Source organism: Cydia pomonella, chromosome 18 (assembly GCF_033807575.1).
Source record: "Cydia pomonella isolate Wapato2018A chromosome 18, ilCydPomo1, whole genome shotgun sequence".
NCBI classification, from domain to species: domain Eukaryota; kingdom Metazoa; phylum Arthropoda; class Insecta; order Lepidoptera; family Tortricidae; genus Cydia; species Cydia pomonella.
This window is the reverse complement of record NC_084720.1, coordinates 770,281-795,546: the sequence shown is the minus strand read 5'-3', so window position 1 is coordinate 795,546 and position 25,266 is coordinate 770,281. Positions and strand designations below refer to the sequence as shown.

The 25,266-nt window shown below is 38.6% G+C and overlaps 2 protein-coding genes across 3 annotated transcripts in view; both read left to right on the top strand.

The window, feature by feature from the left end:
• LOC133527635 (protein prickle) overlaps nucleotides 1-25,266 on the top strand; it is a 681,722-nt gene that overhangs the window by 225,196 nt on the left and 431,260 nt on the right. The window lies entirely within an intron of this gene.
• Nucleotides 19,139-23,197, top strand: LOC133527380 (general odorant-binding protein 2-like). Its single transcript, XM_061864343.1, has 3 exons — nucleotides 19,139-19,771; nucleotides 20,581-20,761; nucleotides 21,847-23,197. The coding sequence occupies exons 1-3, from the start codon at nucleotides 19,622-19,624 to the stop codon at nucleotides 22,023-22,025; spliced, it is 510 nt and encodes a 169-aa protein (XP_061720327.1). The 5' UTR covers nucleotides 19,139-19,621; the 3' UTR covers nucleotides 22,026-23,197.

The window sequence follows — 25,266 nt, the reverse complement described above, 5'->3', positions numbered from 1 at the left end:
TAAAAAACTTCCTCTTAGTTACGAAAACCAATGATATTTTCGTAAGTCAAAGACAAATTACTGTACATTATTCGTGGCAAGCTGTGTTTTCGTAGGTAGGTAGGTATTTGTTCCGCCCACACTCTTGAAACTTATAAAATTTTATCTTAAATCTAACGAAAATAAATTTTCATCAGAGAAACTTCACGTAGTTAACAATACAGTAATCTTGTTAGTTGTTTAAAATAATGCTTATAAACAGCCAAGTGATAATAGTTGAATCAATGAGGTATATTTAATTTTTTTCTGTTTAAATGACGCCAAATAGAATACTTTTTACGGTTACACCTTATACTCGTAGAAAAACATCAAATTTATATTTGAACTTTTTTGGACGCAGGAACGATTTTAATTTTCTTACGTATTTACCTATTTAACGAAACTGGCAAATCACTTTTTTCCAGTAGGTTCCCTCTACTTGTGACTTCGTCCAAGTTTATTATTTTTAATTACCACCCGGTTTGCTGGACATGACTGCTGGCTTTGAGAGTATTACAGAGTTTGAGAGTATTTTTTTTTAATCAAGTATAAATTAATTTCACATGTTCAAATACCAAGATATTTCTTCAGCGCACAACGAACTTAGCGGGCACGTTCCGAATGTTCGAACTTTGAATTCAGAACCGTTGCCATGACGATCAGATCCATTCGATGATAAACCAACACAACACATTATACACTTTATACTCATATGAACGAAGTCCAGTTTAAATTGCATTAATTTATTGGTTTGCTAAATTAAAGATACTTATCGTGTAGTTTGTAATTTGGATCGTAATTTAAAGTAGTAAGGTATAGTTTTGGATGTTGATGTTTTGGAAAAAGATGAATATTTTAAATATAATTGCCGACTTTACAATTAGTATCAATTATAATGCTTGTAAACTTACTTGTAAACATACCTGGAAATGATTTGTAATTTGGAAGACATTTTAATGCAATCAGGGCTTGAGGAGACGCCTGATTTAGTTTTTTTCTTGAATAGGGTTGTTTCCATCTACAAATCTTAGAGCAGAATTGTATCCCAATAAATTCTTTTGAATTATAAGAACATGTTAAACTACTTTTAGGGGACCTGTAATGACCATATTTTTGTAAATATTGAATTTAAAATATCTTTTGGCACACGTCACGTGACCAAACTCGAAACGTCATTGAAGATTCTGATGACGTCATAACTCTCGGATTGACACTGTTGACAGTTAGGCGATAAACAACAAATGACAAATGTCAGTTGACAGTTCGTATCTTCTACGTGTGTATGTAGTTATGTGTCAAACCGTGAACTGTGACGTCACACAATTTTCAAAGAGCGTTTTGGGCGCGAAAGCATCAGTCAAAATATATTTTGTTAATTTAACATATTTAAAGCCGTTTTTATTATAAAAGTTGAATTTTAGGGCAACTTTTAGTTAATATAGAACGTAATACAAGCGTTTCAAAAAATTGGAAACAACCCTATTGTTTTTTGTTTTCTGAACAGATTTAGTCTTTTTGTGACAGTTGAGACGCAAATATTTGTGTATATTTTTGTGAAATAATGAAATGAAATAAGTAATGAAATGATTTCATTTCATTTCATTATTTCATTATTTATATTTTTGTTAACTGACCGAGCGCGAACGAAACAGGAGCGAAAAAAGCGTCTTTTGCATAAGATATGCAGTCGTATGTGTGGCTGTACTCCTCTAAAGAAGCCACTTTTCAACAAATTGTGTTGTGTCATGTTTTGGACCCGGGTACGTCCTTAAACTACGTCCAAAAGAGAAGTATGGGCACTGTAAATCTCATCTCGCTTTATATGGTAGAACACAGCACAGCGGTTCTCCAGATCTAGAGCAGAGCCCAACTGGGGAAGTACCTCCAGCTTACAGAAAACCGCAGCCAAATAGAGAGCCTACTCATAGTGCTGTGTTCCTGCTGGTGAGTAAGGTTGCCAGAGCTCAACGAGCATGTGGAGTGTTACGCACCGGCTTACGCCGCGCCACGTCGCATTCGCGAGTTATTCGCTCACGTAAGGCGCTGCGTTAGGTTCGGCAACGCACATGTAACTCCTCTGGAGTTGCAGGCGTACATACGCTACGGAGACTGCTGACCATCAGGCCGTAAGCTTGTTTGCCACCGATGTAGTATAAAAAAAACAGTTTACCATCAACCAATTTTCAGGGGTGGTTTTCGTAGGTTTACTTACATAATATACAGGTAAAATTCGAGAGAGATCTTTCTATGATCCCTTCTACAAATGAATAGTAAAGTAGTTCCGTGAATACCTCAGCTGCCAGCACGTCCGTCACGCGCAGCACGTTCCAGCGACGAGCACGTTTTTGTGCACTGCCCTGCGCCGGCGCACGCACTTCTGTTTAGATAAACATGGCGACGGTATTTAAAGTCATGCTGAGATAACCATTGTTTTGTCACGGGAAAAACAGCTGCTATTCTGTGAGGCCAATTCGAGTTTTAGTTATTAAAGCGAGTTTTAGCCATATTAATAAGACAACAAAGTATGACAATATTAACTAACAATAAGCATTACTCTCACCTGGGACCGTGCGAAGTGCATGGTGGGGGTAAATAAAGCGATCCCAGCGCATAAGGTGGTAAAAATTTGAACTAACTGCGGATAGCGTCTTTAACATTTCGTACAATTATATGGTTCGAAATGAAACTTTGATTTACGATTACTCCTGAAATATTCATTTAAATTGTATGGTGTAAATGCTTAATATAACTAATGTATTTATTTTGATAATTGTTAATAACGTATCCATGTAAATAGCTTTGCAAATGCCACATATTACGTGATCTTTTTCTAGAAGTTACGAATATGTATAGCCGCTCGGGCTATACGGTCCCACTTGATCCACTCTGGGCAGGTCTGACTAAATGCAGAATGCATACAGTCCCTTTCATTGCAGTTCCTGTTTACACAGTTTACGCAGCGCGATACCGTTTCGCGGTTATTGCAGCTTCGCGTGTCATGGCGCTCTGCGCAGTAGGCACACCTCGCATCAGATTTGCATTCTGACGCGCGATGCCCGAACCCGAAACATTTAAAACACTGCAATACTGGAGACTGGTCGACAGCCATGACAGATTGGTATCCAATGCGTACTTTTTGTCCTTGCATTGCAGCCCACATTTGAGGACTGACTTCCACTATGGCATTTCTAACGGAGTCATTTCGGCCCTTGACTGTTCGTACATACCTGACTGTTTTGTGCTCATCAGCTATGCCATCCAGCAATCTTATATTTTGTTTGATCATTGCGTCTTCGATCTTTGCACTTGCGTATTCCGGGATGACACCAATAACCCGTAGTGACGGATTCCGCATTTTAGGTATTCCAACCGTAATGTTTGTTGTTTGTGTCTTTATTGCAGTGCTGAGTTTCTGCCTGTCTTCATTAGAATCACAAGAGATTATAACCTTTTTGTTTCTAGTTTCTCTGACGCTTTTGATTCCGACTCCAATGTCGACAACATCAACCTTTTCTTTTATTACTTTAAGGACATCTTTGCCTTCCTGTCTTGGGTCAATTGATTCCAAGACAACGACAAAGTTTGTTGACGGTGGTGCATTTGTGCGACTGGGTTTCGGCTTGTACGGCCTGCCCACTGCGGGCGAAGTCAAGTCGTCTTCTTCAATGGTTCCGCCCGCAGCGGCAGCCGCAGCCGCAGCCGCAGCTTCTGATCTGTACTTCATTCTGTTTTTCCTACTGACTACCGTAGCAAAAGTCTCGTTTTCTGTCCCAACCTCCTCTCTTTTGTCTTCATTAATTGCCGCTAAAACCTTGTCATTTATTGCCTGTTGTTCGGCTCGCATTTTGGTAAGCTCTACCTGCACTCCAGCAATAATGTCATTCTTCAATTGAACTGGATCCAGAGCAGGTCCTGGTGTACGTGTTGACATCACGTCAGGTTCCACGTGTGCAACTCCAAGTACCTCCAGCTCGCTAGTGAATCTGCGGGTGGCCTCAAGGATTGCTTCCACAGATTTTGTTATGCTTCCCTTATTTAGTTTCGTGACGCTCTTATTTTGCGTTAACTGTGCTGTGATGTTTTCTGCATGTCTTTCGATCTCAGTCCGATACCTGTCCGCGCGAGTTTTTGTGCCAGGACTGCTGAAGTTAGAGTCCCTACTAGACCACAGAAGCCTCTCCATCTCTGTAGATCAAGATCGACGGGGTTCTGAGGCGGTCGGCGTGGGCGTCTGCGCCTTAAGGGTAGGAATCGGGCTTGTCGGTCGCACATTACCTGTTATATTTCCCACAGTGAATGTCGAGTCAAGTGTTGAAGGAATATCTGTTACTGTTATTACCGGTGGTAGCCCAACAGGAGCACTATGACGGGAGGAGTCGCCGAGCTCAGTTAGGCGCTCAGCGGGGTCCCCGCAGGTCCCGTCAGCAACTCCTAAGTAATAGTTATCCTTAAAAGATAGACATTTTAACATCGCGGACTTTTTTGTAGACCTATGAATGAGAAACAACCCCACCATACATTGTGTTGTTATAGCTCAAACGGATTAGGCAGCGTTTACGATTAAAGCTCCTAGCCAGCGTGATTTTTTCCGACAACATCGTTATATTTCAAACAATTTACACAAAACCTTAACAAGTTATATACCTAAGCCTTCCTCAAGAATCACTCTATTGATAGATGAAAGTCGTATGAAAATCCGTTCAGTAGTTTTTAGTTTTGGAGTAGTTTTATAAGATGTAGTGAATTGACGTTTTCCCCTAGACTTGCGGACACTAGGTTGCGTGACAGTCGTGCACGCTCCCACCCGCTTTATGAAACCCCGTTATGTGCGGTTTCGTTCAAATTTCGCGCTATAATGCCTCGTATGTGGAAAAGGGCGGCAAATTTTAAAAATGTAGGCGCGAAGACTTGACCCTCCATAGAAAATTTTAATTTCGCGCTTTTTTCTACTCACAAAGTGGGTTCGTCAGAGTATACTTAAATATGCGACGACCGGTTTGGCCTAGGGGGTAGTGACCTTGCCTACGAAGCTGACGGTCCCGGGTTCAAATCCTGGTAAGAGCATTTATTCGTGTAATGAGCATGGATATTTGTTCCTGAGTCATGGGTGTTCTCTATGTATTTAAGTATTTATAAATATTTATATATTATATATATCGTCGTCTAAGTACCCTAAACACACGCCTTATTGAGCTTACTGTGGGACTTAGTTAATCTATGTAATAATATCCTATAATATTGATTTAAATAATCAGCCAGTTACTTGTCTTTGGTTGCAGAAATCCCCGCTAACTCTGGTCATTCGATTTGAAAATTTCAAGAGTAGGGGATTCCTCCATATTCTCGAATTTCACTTGGCGCGATTTTCTGCGCAACGTATCTCTCGCGTACAGCGGGATATTACTGTATAAGTTTTTTTTTAATTATATTAGTCAGTTGAAGGCAAAGGGCTCTCGCTATGAATACGGGCGACCCTTTGCCCGGGTGACATATGTGAGATTTTTTTATTAGTAATTGATGTCAATTTTGGCATCATCATCAGGGTGTGACAATAGAGCGAGTGACCAACATCATCGATCAACGAATGATAACGGAATGATATCAATTTGGAAGGAATTAATCGCGGTCTCGAGAATTCTGAAAAAGGGCTAGAATTATTCGGATTTTATTGACAAAAACCTTTCTTACCTTTCTTAAAAACTTACGGGTTTTGCGACATAACAACCCTAGAGTATCTCTTGTAGTGTTGTGGTTACACCATACTTGAGTAAAACACAGCATCACACATAATATAATAGAAAAAGTTAATTATACCTGCCTGATGTGGTTAAACCGTGTCGTTTGACGGCCAACAAACTAGATACCGCTGTCTCGACTCGTCGAGGCAATTGAATTACCTGAAAATAGAAATAAAATCGTTAAGTTGAGGATTATATGTATTAATCTATAATTTAGCTCAACGTAAAGGTACAATGAAAAAGATCTATCGAGCACACATTGAAATAATTTTCATTAGGATGTACTGCTTTATACAATATCAACAAATGTTTGAAAAACAGTAAAATACAAAACAGTAACATTAACTGTACATTTCTAAGTATTGAAAAAACGATAAATTTAAACGAACAGTCACTACATTTTAGCTACTTAAAACAGTAAATTTTACTGTCTTTTCGAAACAGTAACATTTACTGTCTTGTTCGATAGGCTCATATGGAACTCTTCTTTGTCCTACCCTTATCCCAGTTTATCTGGAACTGGAACTGTTTAAATCTTATCTTTGGTACCTAAGATAGTTATTTAAGTTTATTTTTTAAGTTAACCTTAATCATAGCTTTTTTTAATTCTTAAGATGTACTTATAAAATATGGACCATGTTTGTCTGAAATAAATGCATTTAATTTTATTTTTTAAGCATTTAAAAACGTAATTGTTTTCAATGTTTTTTTTTTCGTGTAACTAATCATTTTACACTAGTAATTTTGGTATGCACAGACGGATTAAAAAGTAGCGGATGGTACAGAGTTAAGGACGAATCACGCTAGAACGGCCTGGGTTCGGGCCGTGGAAACCTACACTTCATTTTCTATGATAGGTGACCGGTGATCACGTGCAACTAATACTCATCGAGACAATTCTAAAAACCCTAAAAACAATTAGGTTGCGTTGTTTTATCACAGAGTTCCTATGGCTACCTCCTGTCTCCATCATCAGATCAGCTTGATGGTACCAAAATATTGCATTGTCACCCGACTTACATATGTCTGCAAATTTTCAGCTTCATCAGAAACCGAGAAGTGGGTAAAATTTAACTTGCAAGATTTGACCCGTACAAAACATAGTTACACATACATACATACAGTGAAAGTTAAATCAAAGAAAAGCTTAAGCTTTTGTGCGTATTTAAAAGTAATTTACGTTAATTTATATATTCTAGTATAAGTATTCTCCATCTATCTATTATGGCGCCAAAACCCACATAAAATGTAAACCACACACTTAAACAACAATAGCCATCTATTATCTTTTACAATCTAACCCTTTAATGCATCTTGAACCCGAGTCACGATTATACAACATTTAAGAAGTCATTCAACTGCTGGGTCAGATCGACCCGATAACTCGGCACGTGGGGACTGTCCCACGATCGAAAGATAACACATAGCGCATGTGTATGGTTTTATTTTAGGCAACAGTCTACGATTTAATTTAAACCATGTAGCATAATCGTTAAAGTCGATTTTTGAATGAAATGAAAACTTGGCTACGTAAAATAGTTTGTATACAAGTGAAATTAATGTTCCCGTCGGGAATGACATTGAAACGATTTACATAGAAGGGATTTTAAGACAAAGTTCTTCCGTTTTTCTTTTAAAGAGATGTTTAATCTAACAAACATTTTTAATTCTTGAAAAAGAACACGACACAGGATATCGATGATAACTATCTGGCGTAGCATTTTCAGTTGAATCAAGTATAGGAAAAAAAAAGGAATATTCGTCGTCAACATGATTGTTATATGTACGTACGAAACTGAAGAAATGTTCAAATACATACCAATGTTTTTTTTATATCAAATATAATGTTCAAAGTAGCGGTATAAACCAACCTAATGTCAACAAGATTATTCACCAAAATATCACAATACGGTTTTTTTTTTATGTAATGTGTGGCGGCTTCGATCTATTTATGCAGACTGATTTACACTAGGACGTTAAGGTCTTATCAATTACAGATACTCAAAAAACAGCAGCAAATAAACACTGACTATTATTACTACATATAGAACCGGCATTAACACAAAAGGAAAAGCGCGCGCTACTAGTAGCTGAGAGGAAGATCTACCGAAAAATCCTAGGACCCACACGTGGAGAGGATGGAACCTGGAGACTCCGCAGGAACTAGGAAATGGAATATCTGTTGTCCGAACCGAACATCATTGGAGAAACGAATGCCACCACACTCCGATGGCTCGGGCACGTAGTCGGGATGGGTGAGGATCGTGCAGTCTTGGAGTTCCAAATGGCCGAAGACCGTCTTTACGCCCTAGGTACCGCTGGAGAGACGAAGTGCAAAAAGACCTTAGCGAACTCGGCGCCATCGATTGGACAGAAACGACTTTGGACAGAGAAGCATGGCGGTCTTTGGTGTCTTAGGCCAAGATTCACTTTGGGTCACCGCGCCACAGCAGTAAGTATAGAACCGACACAAAGAGAAATTCTGGTTTATTTGCGTCATGAGTTGTTGTTGTTTTGACAACAAACCATAGAAGCGGAGAGAAAATCTCGCGACCTAAGCACGTAAGTGCCATGAGTTTTGCGGCGCTGCGCGTGCTACTGGTGGAGGTTGAGGTTTCATTATTTGGTTTGGCTTTTATAATTATCTATAGTAATAATAACTTCATGCATATAATCTTTTCGATGGCTTAAACTCATTCCTACATAGTGTTGGTAGGAACTCGAATCTCTTGAGTCCGAATTTGAAGAACTCGACTCATTTTTACGAAACTCGGCGCTTATTAATCTTCCGAGTCTTTTAAGTCCCGAGGCGAGTCATTTATTGAGTCTTCTTTGAGAGAACTCAAAAGGACTCTAGCCTCCGAATAAACACTTTGTCAACAATTTCTTAGGTTTAACCTTAACAAGAGTAAAATTTCGTTTAGTGTATTATTTGTGTGCTATAGCTAACTTATTACTTAAAGACAAAACATTTCAAAATGCTAACAGCAAATTTAGTTCTCTGAAAAGGACTCAAGTCCCTACAAAAGACTCGAGTCTCTAACAAGTTGAAAATAACTCAAGTTTAGACTTAATATGTGAGTCTGAAAAACTGAGTCGAGTTTCAAAGCAGAGGACTCAAAGGACTCTAGTCTTAACTAACACTATTCCTACACATCTTTTATTCCTTGTCTAGTGATTAACAAGAAACCGGCACTTGTCATTCCATCCGTCCGTTTTATCGGCCTCCGATAACATCAGTCACTCGTTGCTGAGTTACCGCCTTCCTATGTTAATTAGAGTGATTAATCGTACAGTCAGCATCAAAAGTAGCGGATCAAATAACGTTTCATAAGTATCTACCGTTCTGTAACAGCTTAACAAAAAGTGATGTCTTTAATATAGAACAACTAAGACCGTAAAAGATATACTTTTGAGCGCGAATTTTAGAAATTTATCTATATTTGGAAATGTTATCCGGAATATCAGATACTTTTGGCGCGTTGTTTCATCCGGTACTTTTGATGCTGACTGTACCATAATATATCTTAAGTGAACATTGGTATACCTTATTGCCTCGAGATAAGGACTATAAGTAATCAACTATGTTGTTATTAGTATTGGAAATCAAGGGTCGTTCTAATATTTGAGTAAGGTTAAGGTAGGGTAAGACACATCACCGTGGCAAGACAAATACTTGTATGGAATCCTCATACCCCCTTATTCATAAACGTCTACGAAAGTTGAACTAAAGTTGACAAGCCGCTAATAATCGTATGTCCCTTTCCATTGTATCAATACAACGGAAAGGGACAAACGATTATTAGCGGCTTGTCAACGTTAGTAGACGTTTATGAATAAGGGGGATAGTGTTTGCCTTGCCCCGAGCAAGGTAAATCATAAAGTATTGGCTTAAAATATCATGAAATTAAATCATTTTCATTAATTCGTTCATTCGCTTTTTTTTAATTAATTACATACTCATGTAGCTGTGTAATCATTCACCTTAACTCTCCTGTAGACTCCTATACTTAGTATAGTACTACTTTATACCCCATTGTAAGTCGATCAAGAGCACGTGTTACATACGTCGTAATTCGCTGTGCCCCTGCACGTGCGAACTTTATTATATTTTACGCTGTGTTTTTCGACACTTGCTATACTTTTACGACGACATGGTGCTGTAAATGGTAAACAACATAAGTTACGCCGACGACATGGTGCTGTTGAGCCCGTCGATCAGCGCTATGAATAAATTGTTAAAGGTGTGTGACACGAATGCGGAGTCTCACGGGCTCATCTATAATATTAAAAAAGTGAGATACTCATTTTTCGAGTTGGTAATCGGAGGTGTTACCTTAAACAGAGTGTCCAGTTTTAAATACCTGGGACATGTAATTACAGAGACCCTAAAGGACGATGCGGATATTGAAAGGGAACGCAGAGCGCTGGCAGTAAGAGCTAATATGTTGATTAGCAGGTTTGCGCGTTGTACTGTGGAGGTCAAGAAAACATTATTTATGTCGTATTGCCAATCATTCTACACGTGCAGCCTGTGGATCAATTATACGAAGCACGCTTACAGTGCTCTGCGTGTCCAGTTCAATACAGGGACCGGACCCGCTTACCCTAACCCGTTCAAAAACCCGGGTTATTGTAAAGCTGTGTTCCCAAAACCGCTTCATTTCGGTAAGCTTTTGATTGGCTTACCGGTTAAGAAGCTAATCCTTTTATTTGAATTAATTCAGGTTAGCGCTTACCGATATTAAAAACCCGGGAAAGGGTTATCGCTTCAAGCGCTGATTAAATACGAACAAGCTGTTTTAGCTTTTACGTAAATTGCATATGGTCTATTATAGTACGGTCGCCAAATCTCAAAAGCCCTCTAGAAACACGATTTAATTGACTCTGCTCGGCCTTACCCACAACCGGTATCAATGTGTTCGGACAGTTCTCCTGATCACCGTACATGCGGTAGTAAAGCGGAAAAATGGTGGAGGGGATAGTAATGACGTCACAAAGATGGCGGCCGGACCTATTCTTTTTGGCGGTGTATCTCGAAAACCACTTAACCGATTTTAATCATCGAGGTGTCAAATAATAGCTTATATTATGGAGATTATTTCCTTTTCTACAAACATTTACGTGAAACCTATAGGAAAAAAAATAATCACAAAAAACAGTTTTTTTATAAAATTATTATTTTTTATTTTGTAAAAATCTCCGTAAATATTAGCATTTCGCAAATTTTGTTTCATATAAAACATATTGCTTCATTATCAAGGAATATAATGAGCCTTAAAACATACAGATCGAGTAATAAACAATGAAGCTACACTCATTTATTTGCGCATGGGTAACGATAACTGGCTTTTACCGGTCGAAACTGTGGTGACTGTTACGATACGTATTGAATGGAATTTATAGAGTATCGGTTTTAATTACTGAAATTATAATGACAATTATAAAAACCAGACACAATAATGTTACCTTACTTCGACGTTTAGTCTCTTTTTTCGTCTTAATCATAGGTAGGTACATATTTCTTTTTACTTAAAAATTTTATACAGGGTGAACTTTTAACCACCAGTCATACCCTGCGCAGCGACTTTATAGGTCATACTGAACAACTTTTACTATTAGTAGTCCCCAAGCCGCTCCGAGGCCAGATTTAATTGACTCAGCTCGGCCTTACTCACAACCGGTATCAATGTGTTCGGGCGTTTCTCCTGATCACCGTACATGCGGTAGTAAAGCGGAAAAATGGTGGGAGGGGATAGTAATGACGTCACAAAGATGGCGTCCGGACCTATTCTTTTTGGCGGTGTATCTCGAAAACCACTTAACCGATTGTATTCATCGAGGTGTCAACTAATAGCTTATATTATGGAGATTATTTCCTTTTTACAAACATTTACGTGAAACCTATAGGAAAATAATAATCACAAAAAACATTTTTTTTTATACATTTGGTTGGTAGGTTTGTCTTATGTTTTAAAGCAGTAAAATCTTTCAAGTCGAAACACAGTATAAATATACATTTTGGTGTCTAATCTAAAAGTATGATGTTCATTGTTTAAGACTGATTAGTGATTACTGAATTAAATAACATGCTATTTGTTATTTTTGTTTTATTTTTTAAATCAGGTATTAATTTATTCACTATGTATCACTATACAGGCAAAATGTGTATCATAGTTGGTCTGTAAGTACTTACTACTTGTGTCGAATATAGGTATAAGATGAAATTTTAACCACCAGCCATACTCTGCGCAGTGACTTTACAGGTCATACTGAACAACTTTTATTATGGGACCAATGCCGAATCACGCAAGAAAATTTGGATCTGGAATGACACCCACTGGCTGTGCCCTACCACACAAAGCGAGATGACATTCACAATGCCCATACCTCTCTTTTGGACGTAGTTTAAGGACGTACCCGGGTCCATGACGCATGCTCGCCACACCGCTGCTTAAAATAAGCTGACGCACCGTAAATTGAACTGCGTAAAAATCGCAAAAAATATTACACGGAGATCTTATGGCAGACACCGTACCGGTGACGTAAAAGACGCAACTGTTTTGCGAACAAAAAAGATTCGCGTTAAGCACGTCACTGCGATTCCGTACCGTCACCGTTTTTTAAACAGCGGTGTGGGGAGCATGCGTCAAAAACGGTACGCATACGACGCGTCACTGCGATTCCGTATCGTGACCGTTTTTTAAGCTGCGGTCTGGTCGCACCTTGTATTGTATTGTATTGTATTGTATTGTATTCGGGCGATTTTTCCGCAACTCGACGACTTGCGCCTATTTTGCGTGATATGTTGGGGGTGGGCTAGTCCTGCCAGCCCAGCTCCTCGAGGAATCCTATCAAACCTTTGATGTTGAGTAGGACCTCGGGGAGGTCTCTCGGAGATCCGAGATGTTTAGCCCTGTATGGAGTCACTCCGCTGCATTCTAGCACCACGTGAGAGGCTGTTTCTTCTGTCTCCATGCAACCTCGGCACAGGGGACTGTCTGTGACACCTGTTGTGAAAAGATGTTTGTTAAATAGTCCATGACCTGTTATGACACTGGTTACCATACTCAGTCGGACCTTCCCTAGTTGCAGGAGCGCCCTTGTGAGTTTTCCGTTGATGCCAGGCATGGCTTCTTTTGCCTGTCTGCATCCAGTCTGGTTCAGCCAGTGTTCTGTGTGTAGTTTCCCTGTACGTGCCAGCAGCATTGAGCGTACCTTGCTAAATGGTATCGGAAGAATCGGTTTCGGACCAATCGCCCCCGCATTCGATCCTTGCCTGGCAAGCTCGTCCGCAGCATCGTTACCTCGGGATCCACTGTGTCCCTTGATCCATTGTAGGGTGATCTTGTTATTATGACATACCTCCATTAGTCGTTCGTGGCATTCGTGTATAAGTTTGGATGTAACTATATGGCTATTTAGAGCCATTAAGACTGCTCTACTCTCGGAGAGTATGCGGATGGAGGATCCTACTACCTTCCTTGCAGTGATGGCATTCACTCAGCTCTCAGCACTCAGCTTGGAATACCGAGTTATGGGCTCCTAGCGGAGTGGTGATCGACATGTTCAGGTCTTCTGAGAAGGTTCCAGAGCCCGATCCGCTGTCTGTTTTGGACCCATCAGTGAAGATTCTCAGCTCCCGGGGATTGAGTCCTTCATGATTGTCGTCCTCATATAACTGTATTTTGTACCTTTTATCGAAGATAGCTTGTTTGTGAATCCGGTCCGTGCCTGACCTAAGCACTGGAAATTCGTCATACACCTTTTCCAGGCATTTTGTGTGAAGAGCTCCTGTGATGTTAGACCATATCTTGAGGGTTCGCAACCTTACCGCTGAGAGACTGGCCTCTTGCTGTATGTGTAGGTGCAGCGGTGGAAGGTTTAACATGACCTCCATGGCTGCAGTCGGGGTAGACCTCGTGCAGCCAGTGGTGGCCGCGCATGCGAGCCTTTGAAGTCTTTGTAGTTTGTCTCGTACGTTGCCTAGGTTTGTTCTTGGCCTCCAAACCACCGTAAGAGAGTAAGGGGCGGATTATCGTCTTATAGAGCCAGAGGGTAATTTTCGGGTTGAGTCCCCACCTCTTACCAATCATCCTTCTGCACTGCCAGAAGACAACTCCCGCCTTGTCTATCCGTTTGTTGATGTGTTTGTTCCAATTGAGTTTATTGTCGAGAGTTAGTCCTAAGTACTTAACTTCATCGGACAGCTGTAGCTCAGTTTGGAAAAGTGTTGGTCTGGTAAAGTTGGTCGCACCTTTATATGGGACAGTCAAAATTTGGTCCCATAGTAAAAGTTGTTAAGTATGACCTATAAAGTCGCTGCGCAGAGTATGACTGGTGGTTAAAAGTTCACCCTGTATAAAATTTTTAAGTAAAAAGAAATATGTACCTACCTATGATTAAGACGAAAAAAGAGACTAAACGTCGAAGTAAGGTAACATTATTGTGTATTGGTTTTTATAATTTTAATTATAATTTCAGTAATTAAAACCGATACTCTATAAATTCCATTCAATACGTATCGTAACAGTCACCACAGTTTCGACCGGTAAAAGCCAGTTATCGTTACCCATGCGCAAATAAATGAGTGTAGCTTCATTGTTTATTACTCGATCTGTATGTTTTAAGGCTCATTATATTCCTTGATAATGAAGCAATATGTTTTATATGAAACAAAATTTGCGAAATGCTAATATTTACGGAGATTTTTACAAAATAAAAAATAATAATTTTATAAAAAAACTGTTTTTTGTGATTATTTTTTTTCCTATAGGTTTCACGTAAATGTTTGTAGAAAAGGAAATAATCTCCATAATATAAGCTATTATTTGACACCTCGATGATTAAAATCGGTTAAGTGGTTTTCGAGATACACCGCCAAAAAGAATAGGTCCGGCCGCCATCTTTGTGACGTCATTACTATCCCCTCCACCATTTTTCCGCTTTACTACCGCATGTACGGTGATCAGGAGAACTGTCCGAACACATTGATACCGGTTGTGGGTAAGGCCGAGCTGAGTCAATTAAATCTGGCCTCGGAGCGGCTTGGCGACCGTACTATTATGTACTTAGTACTTACCTACATACATATTAAGGTTATACAACTATTATTTCTAGAATTAAAAAATCAATACAAACAAACCTACGTAATATACACGTATTTTAAAAACATAATCCTCGAAACTCGAAAGCTCCTCTTTTTGTAAATGCAATGCAAATAAAACGCATTAAACTTAATCATGACGTCACGATCAAGTATCATTTAATAAGGGGCGTTTCGTGCGTAGATAACGATTGTCAGATTTGACTCTCATTTCTAACTTTTGTATTGCTTCAATGTTATGGGTCCCATAAAGACATGTTTCTTTTATAAAAACTTATTATCTAGCCTAGCCTTTTGGCAGTATTTTCTCGAGCTTTACGCAGTTGATTGAGGAAGCTGCCATACAAGACAAAAGCATTTTCAAAGCGACTTTCTCTTAGAACACCCCATCTATCCGTCTATCTATCATAATTTATTACAGGCAACTAGCGGCCCATAGATAAATACCTTAAGATTAGCATACACATTATAAAAATATATTTTAAAACTAAATACTACAAATCACATTATTTTACTGCGGCATGAAACTATTTATCATAAGACATACCCTTTGAGACTGTCTACCCATTGTTTTTGTATATGACAGCTACACATCCTTTCAGCAATGGCTTTTAGGAACTGCAAACTAATAATCTATGGCCCGCTGATTTTACCAGTGCAATCAGTCAACTTCGGGCAGCTTGTGGCATGCAGTTGGGGAGTAACGATCTCACGTACCCGAGTGTTCCTAGGGAGTTCTGTCATTCGAAGGAGGGTGGGTGGGACAGGATTATCTGCTTCTGGGTTGCCTTGGCCGGCCGGCCAGGGTGGAGTCGTTAGAGCTATAAGTTCCAAGGGTGGAAATGCAAGACGCGAGTTGGCACAGTGGCTGTTACAGCCACTGGGTTGAAAGCGGTGCACGCCTCTCGATACCCCTGAGCCGCTCACACCAGTGTTACTCTTGAGCTATCCCAGATGTCGCTTTTTGTGTCGTCTGCCGGAAATAAAATTGTATACCGTTTTATTAGGCAGGCGTCTGGTTTTTTATCCCATAGCTCAGTGTTTAGCCCATCGCTTTCACACAATAACCTAGTTTATTTTAGATCCCAACAACTCTCAATAGTCCTTACACCCTGTCGGGCCTGCCTCTGCGTGCGTCCTATGACATGGGCAAGGGCAGCATCAGCTCGGTGTACATCTTACATTTCATGAACGTGTCAAAAGGGCCTCTACGTTAGGTTAGGGCTCGGCGCACGCTTCTCAAAGGTCCGGAATACCATTGTTCCGTGATGGGAAAGACATACAAATTAAAATAATAATAATCGTTAATGCAATGCAGTACTCTATTTGTCAAAGAAAATAACATTGTTTCACACTCACAAAACATTCATTCTTATTTTTGCTTATTTTTTCATACATTAAGTATCTTTCTGTAAATAAGATCACTATTTTCTCTCTTGTCAGATTTATTTTACTATTTGAATAACATGACAGCGTCAAATGTCGTAAAAAGTATACAAGTAAAAAGGTTTAAGAAAAGAGTCCGCAACATATTATTTATTAGACCTATTAGCAAAGAATATCCTATTAGTACGGTCGCGGAAATTGATTCTTTAGCAACTTGCGGTTCAAGTAAATTTGGCTGTACATACTTATGGTAAGAGCTGTCCATTGTAACGTGACACGTTAACTGCTAAAGAATCAATTTCCTCGACTGTACTTACAAGCTAAGCCTAAAGTGCCATGGCAATTAATGCAAGCTTACGAATAAATACAAAAACCGGACAAGGGCGAGTCGGACTCGCCCAACGTGATTCCGTACTTTTTAGTATGGTTTTTTATATACTACGTTGGTGGCAAACAAGCATACGGCCCACCTGATGGTAAGCAGTCTCCATAGCCTATGTACGCCTGCAACTCCAGAGGAATTATATGCACGTTGCCGAGCCTAACAACCCTCCTTCCCCTCGTTGAGCTCTGGCAACCTTACTCACCGGCAGGAACACAATACTATGTTGTTATAGTGGCAACAGAAATACGTCATCTTTGAAAATTTCAACTGTCTATCACGGTTCATGAGATACAGCCTGGTGACAGACGGACGGACGGACGGACGGACGGACAGCGGAGTCTTAGTAATAGGGTCCCGTTTGGGTACGGAACCCTAAAGATGAAAACTGCTGCCATGTTACTATACATTTAAGAAACACAGGAAATCTGGAATTGACATATTGAAAAAATTATATTGTTATCTTCTTCTGCACGACTTTTTAGTATGAGGAAGCTACTTAGGTACGTAAAGCTACCCCCGATTCATTTGTTATGAGGGGGCCCTCGGCCTTAGAGCACGCATAGCACAAGGGCTACGCCCGACTTTCTCAATATGAGGCCGCCGCTGTAGCCCGACGTCAGAGCGTTCATATCATTTCGGGCTAGCATTACGGGCTACGCAAGACTCCTTTGCCATCTCACTTACTTAAATAAAATCTTAAATGTAATACTCTTTTACTTGAATAACCTTTTCACTTTTAGTTACATGTATGGCGTGCCTAAAAATTATATTTTTATACATTTGAACTTCTAAACTAAGTAGTAGCTTACCATCAGGCCGGCCACCAACGTAGTATAAAAAATACCTACTTTCCACTTTTCTCTTTTGGTTATCTTATAGTTTTTGAGTAAAATAGCTGTGACATACGGACAGACAGATAGACAGACAGATAGACATGACGAAACTATAAGGGTTTTTGCCATTTTGCCTACGGAACCATAAAATGCACACTGTAAATTTCAACTACCCACTCGTATTATAGATCAAAAATTCCTTTTTCGCAAGAAGTAAGTAAGCCAGTAAGTAGTTTATTTTTTGTACTTGTTAGACAATTCTATCTTAGTGTACCGAACTTAACAGTTATTTTTTTTACTTTGAGAGCGCACCACCGACATTCTTAGTGGTGTACGCGTATTTCTCTGTAGCTGAATGTTTGTAGATGATTATCTTATATCGATACTTGAAAATTTTGTGGTATTCCTAACAGCCATTTTAAATATCTTCTCTTTTAAACTTAAGTTTTTCATGCATTCCTGAAACGGAACAAGTCTATGATAGGATTGATGGGAGAAAATAATGCAAAAACGCGGCATTAAGCAAAATGATCATTTGTGATTCAGGGTTAATATCTATCGGGTATCACTGAACCCCAACGGATATATTTTTGCAATACAACACAAATGCACACCTCAATAGAAGAAAATAATACTGAAAAACAATAGGCCTGTCTACTCGCTAAGAAGCACTTAGAGCAGCTTGTGATGAGTCAATCTCTAAGTAATCTGCCTAGTTACCTACCTCAAAACGAGACCGCTTTTCCATACAAACGTAGTTCCCATTACGGATAATATTTTTACAGTACATATGTTGCTACTTTACCGCACTAGTGCGAAAATTAGCATATTACGTTACTGTGTCGAACATTTAAAGAGCCATGTACTGTAAAACGTTGTACGATACATGTGCGAATAAGTAATTCGCAACTCGTGTCGATTTAAAACACTCCCTTCGGTCGTGTTTTAATTTATCGCCACTTGTTTCGAATTTCCTATTTTTCGCACTTGTATCGTAATGTACTATTACAAAATTGGATGTAGAACGAAGGGAATATCAATATCCAGAGAGGAAAATGGGGACTATGTTTGTATGGAGAACCGGTCATCCCTTTTCCTTTTAATAGTTTAATATGCTTCGGCACATGATTATTTGAGACAATATACACGCATTGTATTTCCATTACCTTAAGCAGAGAACACGGTGGCTTCGAAAGAGTCTCGGGTCATGTGGAAATAAAGCTCTTCATATAATGTTGTGTTTTTCTCCTTTTTCCGAAAGTGTCCGCGAAATGTCCAAATACACAATTGCCCAGTATTCTCTTCATCAGCCAGGGCCAATAATTTGATTTTATTATTTATTTCTATATCGACTTGCTTCCCATCGAACCAATTTTTTCAATATGATTGACATTTGTGACATTTGTCATGAACAGTCCGTTATTTGGACGGCTCGGTGAGCTCAGACAGCCCGGCCCGGCCTGTCTCGCGCTCGGAGACTCAACGATAGTGTCAACGCATAGAGATACTATAATATAGAGATGATGGCCCGGTCGCCCCGGCCCCGGAACGGTCCGGCGACGGTGGCGCTCCTGAAAGTCCGTGTGACGGCTCGCTCCGGTCCGCCCCGGCCCGGTCCTGGCACTGTGTAGCGTGAGTCATCCTTTAATTGCGAACTGGTTTAGAAATACTTGCTAACTTAAGTTGCTGACCAAGTATACATTTTGACTGACCAAATATATATTTTTGTTTATCAAAATAGGAATATTTTGTAGATCGATTAAATTACACCCATTACCATGTAGTGGCCGATAACTATAGCAGTCCCTAATTTGTGGAAAACTTTATCAAGGTGTAATTTTTCATCTTCATTTTACAAAGTTTTATATTACATTGTTTCATTTAAATGAATAGGTACGGAAATCAAACGGAAGCCGAACATTATATTAAATACATTATACAAGTACGCATGCTACTTGTATGTACCATGAAAATGACATCTATGCTCATCCACTTAGAGTCCATTACAGATCCATTTATTATCTGGGTAACATAAATAAAAATACTCTTTATTATACACCCATAACATAATATAGTGGTTAAACGACAGATAGATAATCATAGAGATTTAGAAGAAAAAAAATATTTTTGCAATAAAATGGCATGATGGAGACGAATGGTCATTGTTTTCGCAATGGCGCTGTGCTGGATGGTTTTGGCGCTGGTCCTGGCTGCTGGAGAGATGGAGGCGGCATCGGAACACTCCATAACCATGAGTAATGTCAACGCGCATTATGGGAAGACGCTGGAGATGTGTCGGGAGGAGGTAAGACATATTTACTTTTTATATCATCTGGACATGTAGTAGTAGTAGTAAACACTTTATTGCACAAAACAAGTACATAAAACTGAAATAATACAGTAAATGTGTACAAAGGCGAAGTTATTCCATATTATTATTTAAGGGATCTGTTGAGAGATACATACGAAATGGTAATCAAACTATGATAATTATGTACATGATGACATGTCATATTCTGTAGTAATGTAAATAAATAAAATAATTAATATACAATGAAATCAAAGCAAAAAGACCATCGGGCACAGAAACAATCACCACATCTATAAGTAAACTATTTATTTATTTATTTATTTATTTATCGCCGAACTTGTATCGTCTGAATTTCTCTTGCCAACCAACTGCTCACAGATGATTTACTTTGGCAACCAACATTTTGATAACGTTATACTTGGTAGAATTATTCTTATTATGAATATGGCATAAGCCTGTCAGGTTGGAAATTCATACAAATTATTGTGATGAGTTGCCACTTGATCATTCGGCAAAATGAAATTTTGCGAAAAATTGGTTGCGAAATGACATTCGGCAAAATAATTATCGGTAATGATTTAGAGAACGAACGCTTCAGTTGTGAAACGAGCTTCCTTCCGAGGTTTTCTTGAGAGACTACATTATGGGAATTGGGATTCTTCAATAAAGAGTGTATAAAATCGGCAGTGCATGCATTACCTCTGGAGTTCTAGGATATAGCATACGGTGGCCGCTTACCATCAGACATAATGCATATGGCATAAAAAAGAGAAGAAATAGGTTTTTCTTTTTCTCTCCCACAGGCTCAAATATCTCCCGAGGTCATGCAAGAATGGCATCACATCTGGGATGATGACTTCGAGGTAGTACAGAGAGAGATCGGCTGCGCCATCATCTGTATGTCCCACAAGTTCTCCTTACTGCAGGATGATAATCGAATGCATCATGAAAGCATGTTTGATTATATCAGAAGTTTCGATAATGGTAAGATATCTCAGTTATACTCGTAAGTATGTACAAGAACGCTTTGCATATTTTGAGAATGTGACGTAGAAAAAAACTAGAACTATCACAAAAAAATAATGTTTGTTATCTAGGGTATACCTAAAAATACAGATGAAGCTAATTCTAAGGATGTATAGTTTATAGCGTAATTTATAGGTTGAATAATTAGTGTTTAAGACTATTATATTTACTTCAGTCACTTGGTTAAATTATTTAACCCATAAAACTGTGTAACACGTGGATACTACCATGATTCAACATATTTTATTTTGACAATAGGGGAAACTGTACAATATTATTCTATTACACAAAATCGTCTTCAAAAATCCGGGACTAAATGAAAGATCCTAACGAAATACGGATCTATTCTTTTTTTGATATCTTCAAAGTCTAAAGTCAAAGTCAAAATATTCTTTATTCAAATAGGCCTAGCAACAAGCACTTTTATAACGTCAAATTTTACAAATATCATCTTAATCTAAATATCAGAGCAATTTATTGATGCAGTTATTATTGTTCTAAAAAAATTAATTATTATACCGGGTGTTTCCTGTAACACGAGCACATAATTAAACCATATATTGTACTCCTCAAACGATATAACTTTTGTTTAACAACTTTTAAAAATTACGAAATCTTTAGATTTTACCTTTTTCATACAAATTAAATATTATTTTCAATGTACGCTGACATCAGTGTGTTTGACGTTGCTTGTCACGCTTAAAACATAACAAAATTTGCAATACATTGCGCCTTAAAATAAACTTTAGTGTAATAAAAATCAAAACATAAGTTATTTTTAAAAGTCGCTGAACAAATGTTGGTCAGTTTGAGGAGTACAGCCTACAGTTTAATTTATTGCTCCTGTTACAGGAAACACCCGGTAGATATGGTAAACTTAATAATAAGAATTTCACAAAAGGATCGTCAAACATAAAAATTGTATAAAAATACTAGTCTAGAAACTTTCTAGAATAAAATCTAAATGTCAAAAAATACGGTATATATATACATTCACCGTTCACCTTCACCGTTTTGAAATTACTATACAGTGCTTTTTACAGGTGACGTTCTGTCAGCAACCGTAGTAGAACTATTCCATAACTGCGAGAAGCAATACGAGGACATCGAAGACGACTGCAGCCGTGTAACCAAGGTCATGGCCTGCTTCAAGGTTGACGCCAAGAAGGCTGGCATCGCGCCCGAGGTGGCCATGATTGAAGCTGTGCTGGAGAAATATTGAAACCCGATGGCAGAATTTGGAAATCGCAACGATACAGGATTGACGTGTTTTAGCCACTTCCGATATTTTTGTCTGTAATACCTACATAAGTGAATATATGAACGAATAAATTATAACCTAGTTTTGTTGCATCGATAATAATTGATTTTGATTACTTGTGTTTAACTACTAACCATTAAAATTTGCCGTTACAGTGAAATTTATTGTTTTATTTTTAATGAATGACTATGCATACTTTGCGGAAATCCAGATGCTGGAGATGTTGACGGTTTCAGTTGTCGGACGTCAGACCGTCAACTTCTCCAGCATCTCCTGAGGATGCCTCGTAGAGAGACAAAACACGTGTCGAGTTTTGTGCTTTTCGTGGTGGGTTGTTATATTTATTTGCGTATTTAGTTTTGAGGTGGAACGGTGGGAACATTCATTGCATGTAAAAATACGCAAGTAAGTATAACAGGTTAGCACTGATTCACTAGCACGTTTTCTTTCCCAGAATTACAAAAGTAATATTTTTTGTATTAATTCATTGTTTTTTTGTTATTCGAAGTATCCTATCCGCAATTTAAATAAGTATTATATATATTAGATATCTGTCTACAATATTGAACTAAGTTTTGGGAACAGTGTGCTTTATGATTATAAATTTAATCATCTTCCCAGTGGGTAAAGTAAAATGCCAATATTATCACAGCAAATATTTTCAATAATGTTGTAATTCTTCAAACTAACATACATATATGCTGCAAATTTTAATAACTTCGCACATTTTTTTCTCAATTCTTTGGCTAGTATAGTTTTTTTAATTTTATTGGTTAATATACCTATGCTTGTAAAGATCGTGCAGGAAGACCTAAGGATTCAGAACACATCCTGATTTGTTTTGAGGTTTTGAGTATAAAACCCCAATTAATAAAAATAAGCTTTTTACAAACATATTGAACATTTCTACGAGTAAAGGACCTGCGATCCTCGTATAATACTGTAGTTTTAATAAAGTCAATGTCATTAGGTTTTATTATTAAGCTATCTAGAGTATATTTTAGAATTGAAATTAAAAGCCGCTCAAGTGGACGTAAATTGGTTTTAATCACACAATCGTACTTCCTGCCTTACGCTCCCACTTCTTTAAATGTAAATCTTGTTTTCTAAATATACCGTTAAACTGAATAAAAGTCCTGTGATTTGTTAGCTTCGATTACCATACTAAACTTGTTTTTGCTCTATTTCGATTGTTTGATAAGCTAGAGCTATATAAAATAGTTACAGGTATAGATATATCTCTTGTTAATGTATTTGCAAAATTCCATTAAAATCCAACACGTAGTTTTAAAATAAGAACGAAACTTTGTTTCTGTGGGAAGGTAAAATTCGGCCGAGTTGCTGCGGACTCAGGGCCGATTGCACCAAACCATCTGTCAACGTTAAAGCATTCGCAAAATGTTAATGTATGGGAATTGTCATAGTTATCTGCTGAGTGACGTTGATCAGTCTGTTAAGTGTGATTGGTGCAACTGGCCCTAAGTCTTTGTCATAAGATTAACGAATCATCAGCTAACAGTATGGACTACAGTCGCCATCAGACATATCACAGCGGCCGAAGTGCTCAAAAATATCTGAACACGAACTCTAGCCTTGACAACATAGGCATGTTCAGATATTTGTGAGCGCCTTGGCCACTCCGATATATCTGATGACGACTATTACATTCTAGCGCCGTATACATGCTTTAGTCTACACAGTGTAATTATGGTTTATGGTTACCATTTTCAACCTTATATCGTGGAGATAAGGTCTTCCGATTTCCAACGGTCAGTTAAGCGAGTTATTGTTGGTTGATACAATGTAACTTACTTGCTGATTTGACTAATTACAAAATTACACAGCTGCCCTTTTGATGTTTCTTAACTTAGAAGTGAAATCGAATGGATGCGGCATATTTCAGTCTGAGTTAAAAATAGAGTTATTATTTTGCAAGTCGTTTCCGTCAGAAACACGCAGTAATTAGTAGTAACACTAGTAACCCGGTAATGTAGGCGTGACTAGCTACAGAGGGCCTACCGCGAACCACGTTCGACGGGTTGCCTCCTTGTCACACTTACGTACGAATTTACGTGTGGTTCGCGGTAGGCCCTCAGACAGGGTCCCACAGGGTACAGGGTACATCTCGGGGCAGAGGAAGACCAAAACGTTTGTTACGTTTTGTAAAGAGTGCATTGGATATGGTCAAATGGTGGGAACGGGTGGAGCCTTTCGCCCAACAGTGGGATACTAATATAGGCTAGTAAAAACAGGCGGGAAAAGTTGATCACCCATAGACAGTTTTCATTTCACGCCCCTTTTATGGTTTGCCACAAATTGTTTTGCCTTATTTTTATTTTAGTTTAAGGTGTTCGAATAACTGTATATGTAGATACATTACAGAATAACTGTATATGTAGATACATTAGATTTTGACGAAACAATTAAATTATGAACTTGGTTTTGTTATCTATTGCACAAAAATGACGAATGACAATTTCTTCTGAACACGTTTCAAAGATAAGAAAAGTCTAGACAAGGGATGAATAAAGTGTGGTTGTGTGATTTGAAATGATTCCGACTTAAGATTATAATACTATAATGAATCTAAAACCGCCATTGCTAACGTACACGAAAAAACTGCTAGGCCTAAATGGGACTGGGCCGGTCACGTCTACCGCATGCATACGGACGGATAAATGGCCTATACTACCGACCTAAACCAAACCGATGATCAGGGTCGTAAAACTTCTCATTCATGCTTATGTGGTCATGGCGAGAGTGAGAGAGATAGTGCTATGACCTCAGTCTGTTTGGTTGTTAGCATAACCACCAAATGGATGCTGGTAAAGGGACGTGGGTAGGAAAGGTCCAGACGGAAATGGCGGGACGAACTGGATACCTTCCTTAACAACTGGCCGAAGGAAGACTAAATCCCACTGGACACTCGATTCGGCAAGTAAAACATGAATTAACTAGATCGTTTTTTGAAGACGCACTCACATATGTATAATAAAGTGTGTCAATTAAAAACATCAATAAATATTAAAGGACATTCTTACATAGATGAACTAAGTCCCACTCAAGAAGGTTTGTATTGTGGGCACTCAGACAACGATATATATAATACACAAATACATAGACAGCTCCAAAGACTCAGGAACAAATATTTGTGCTCATCACATAAACAAATGCCCTTACCGGGATTCGAAGCCAGGACCAT

Bases quoted from the DNA above. Each gene is read 5' to 3' on its own strand.
- LOC133527380 (XM_061864343.1), top strand. From the start codon at position 19,622: ATGGTCATTGTTTTCGCAATGGCGCTGTGCTGGATGGTTTTGGCGCTG. The intron at 19,772-20,580 runs GTAAGACATATT...TCTCTCCCACAG, and splicing joins TGGAGATGTGTCGGGAGGAG to GCTCAAATATCTCCCGAGGT. The intron at 20,762-21,846 runs GTAAGATATCTC...TGCTTTTTACAG, and splicing joins TATCAGAAGTTTCGATAATG to GTGACGTTCTGTCAGCAACC.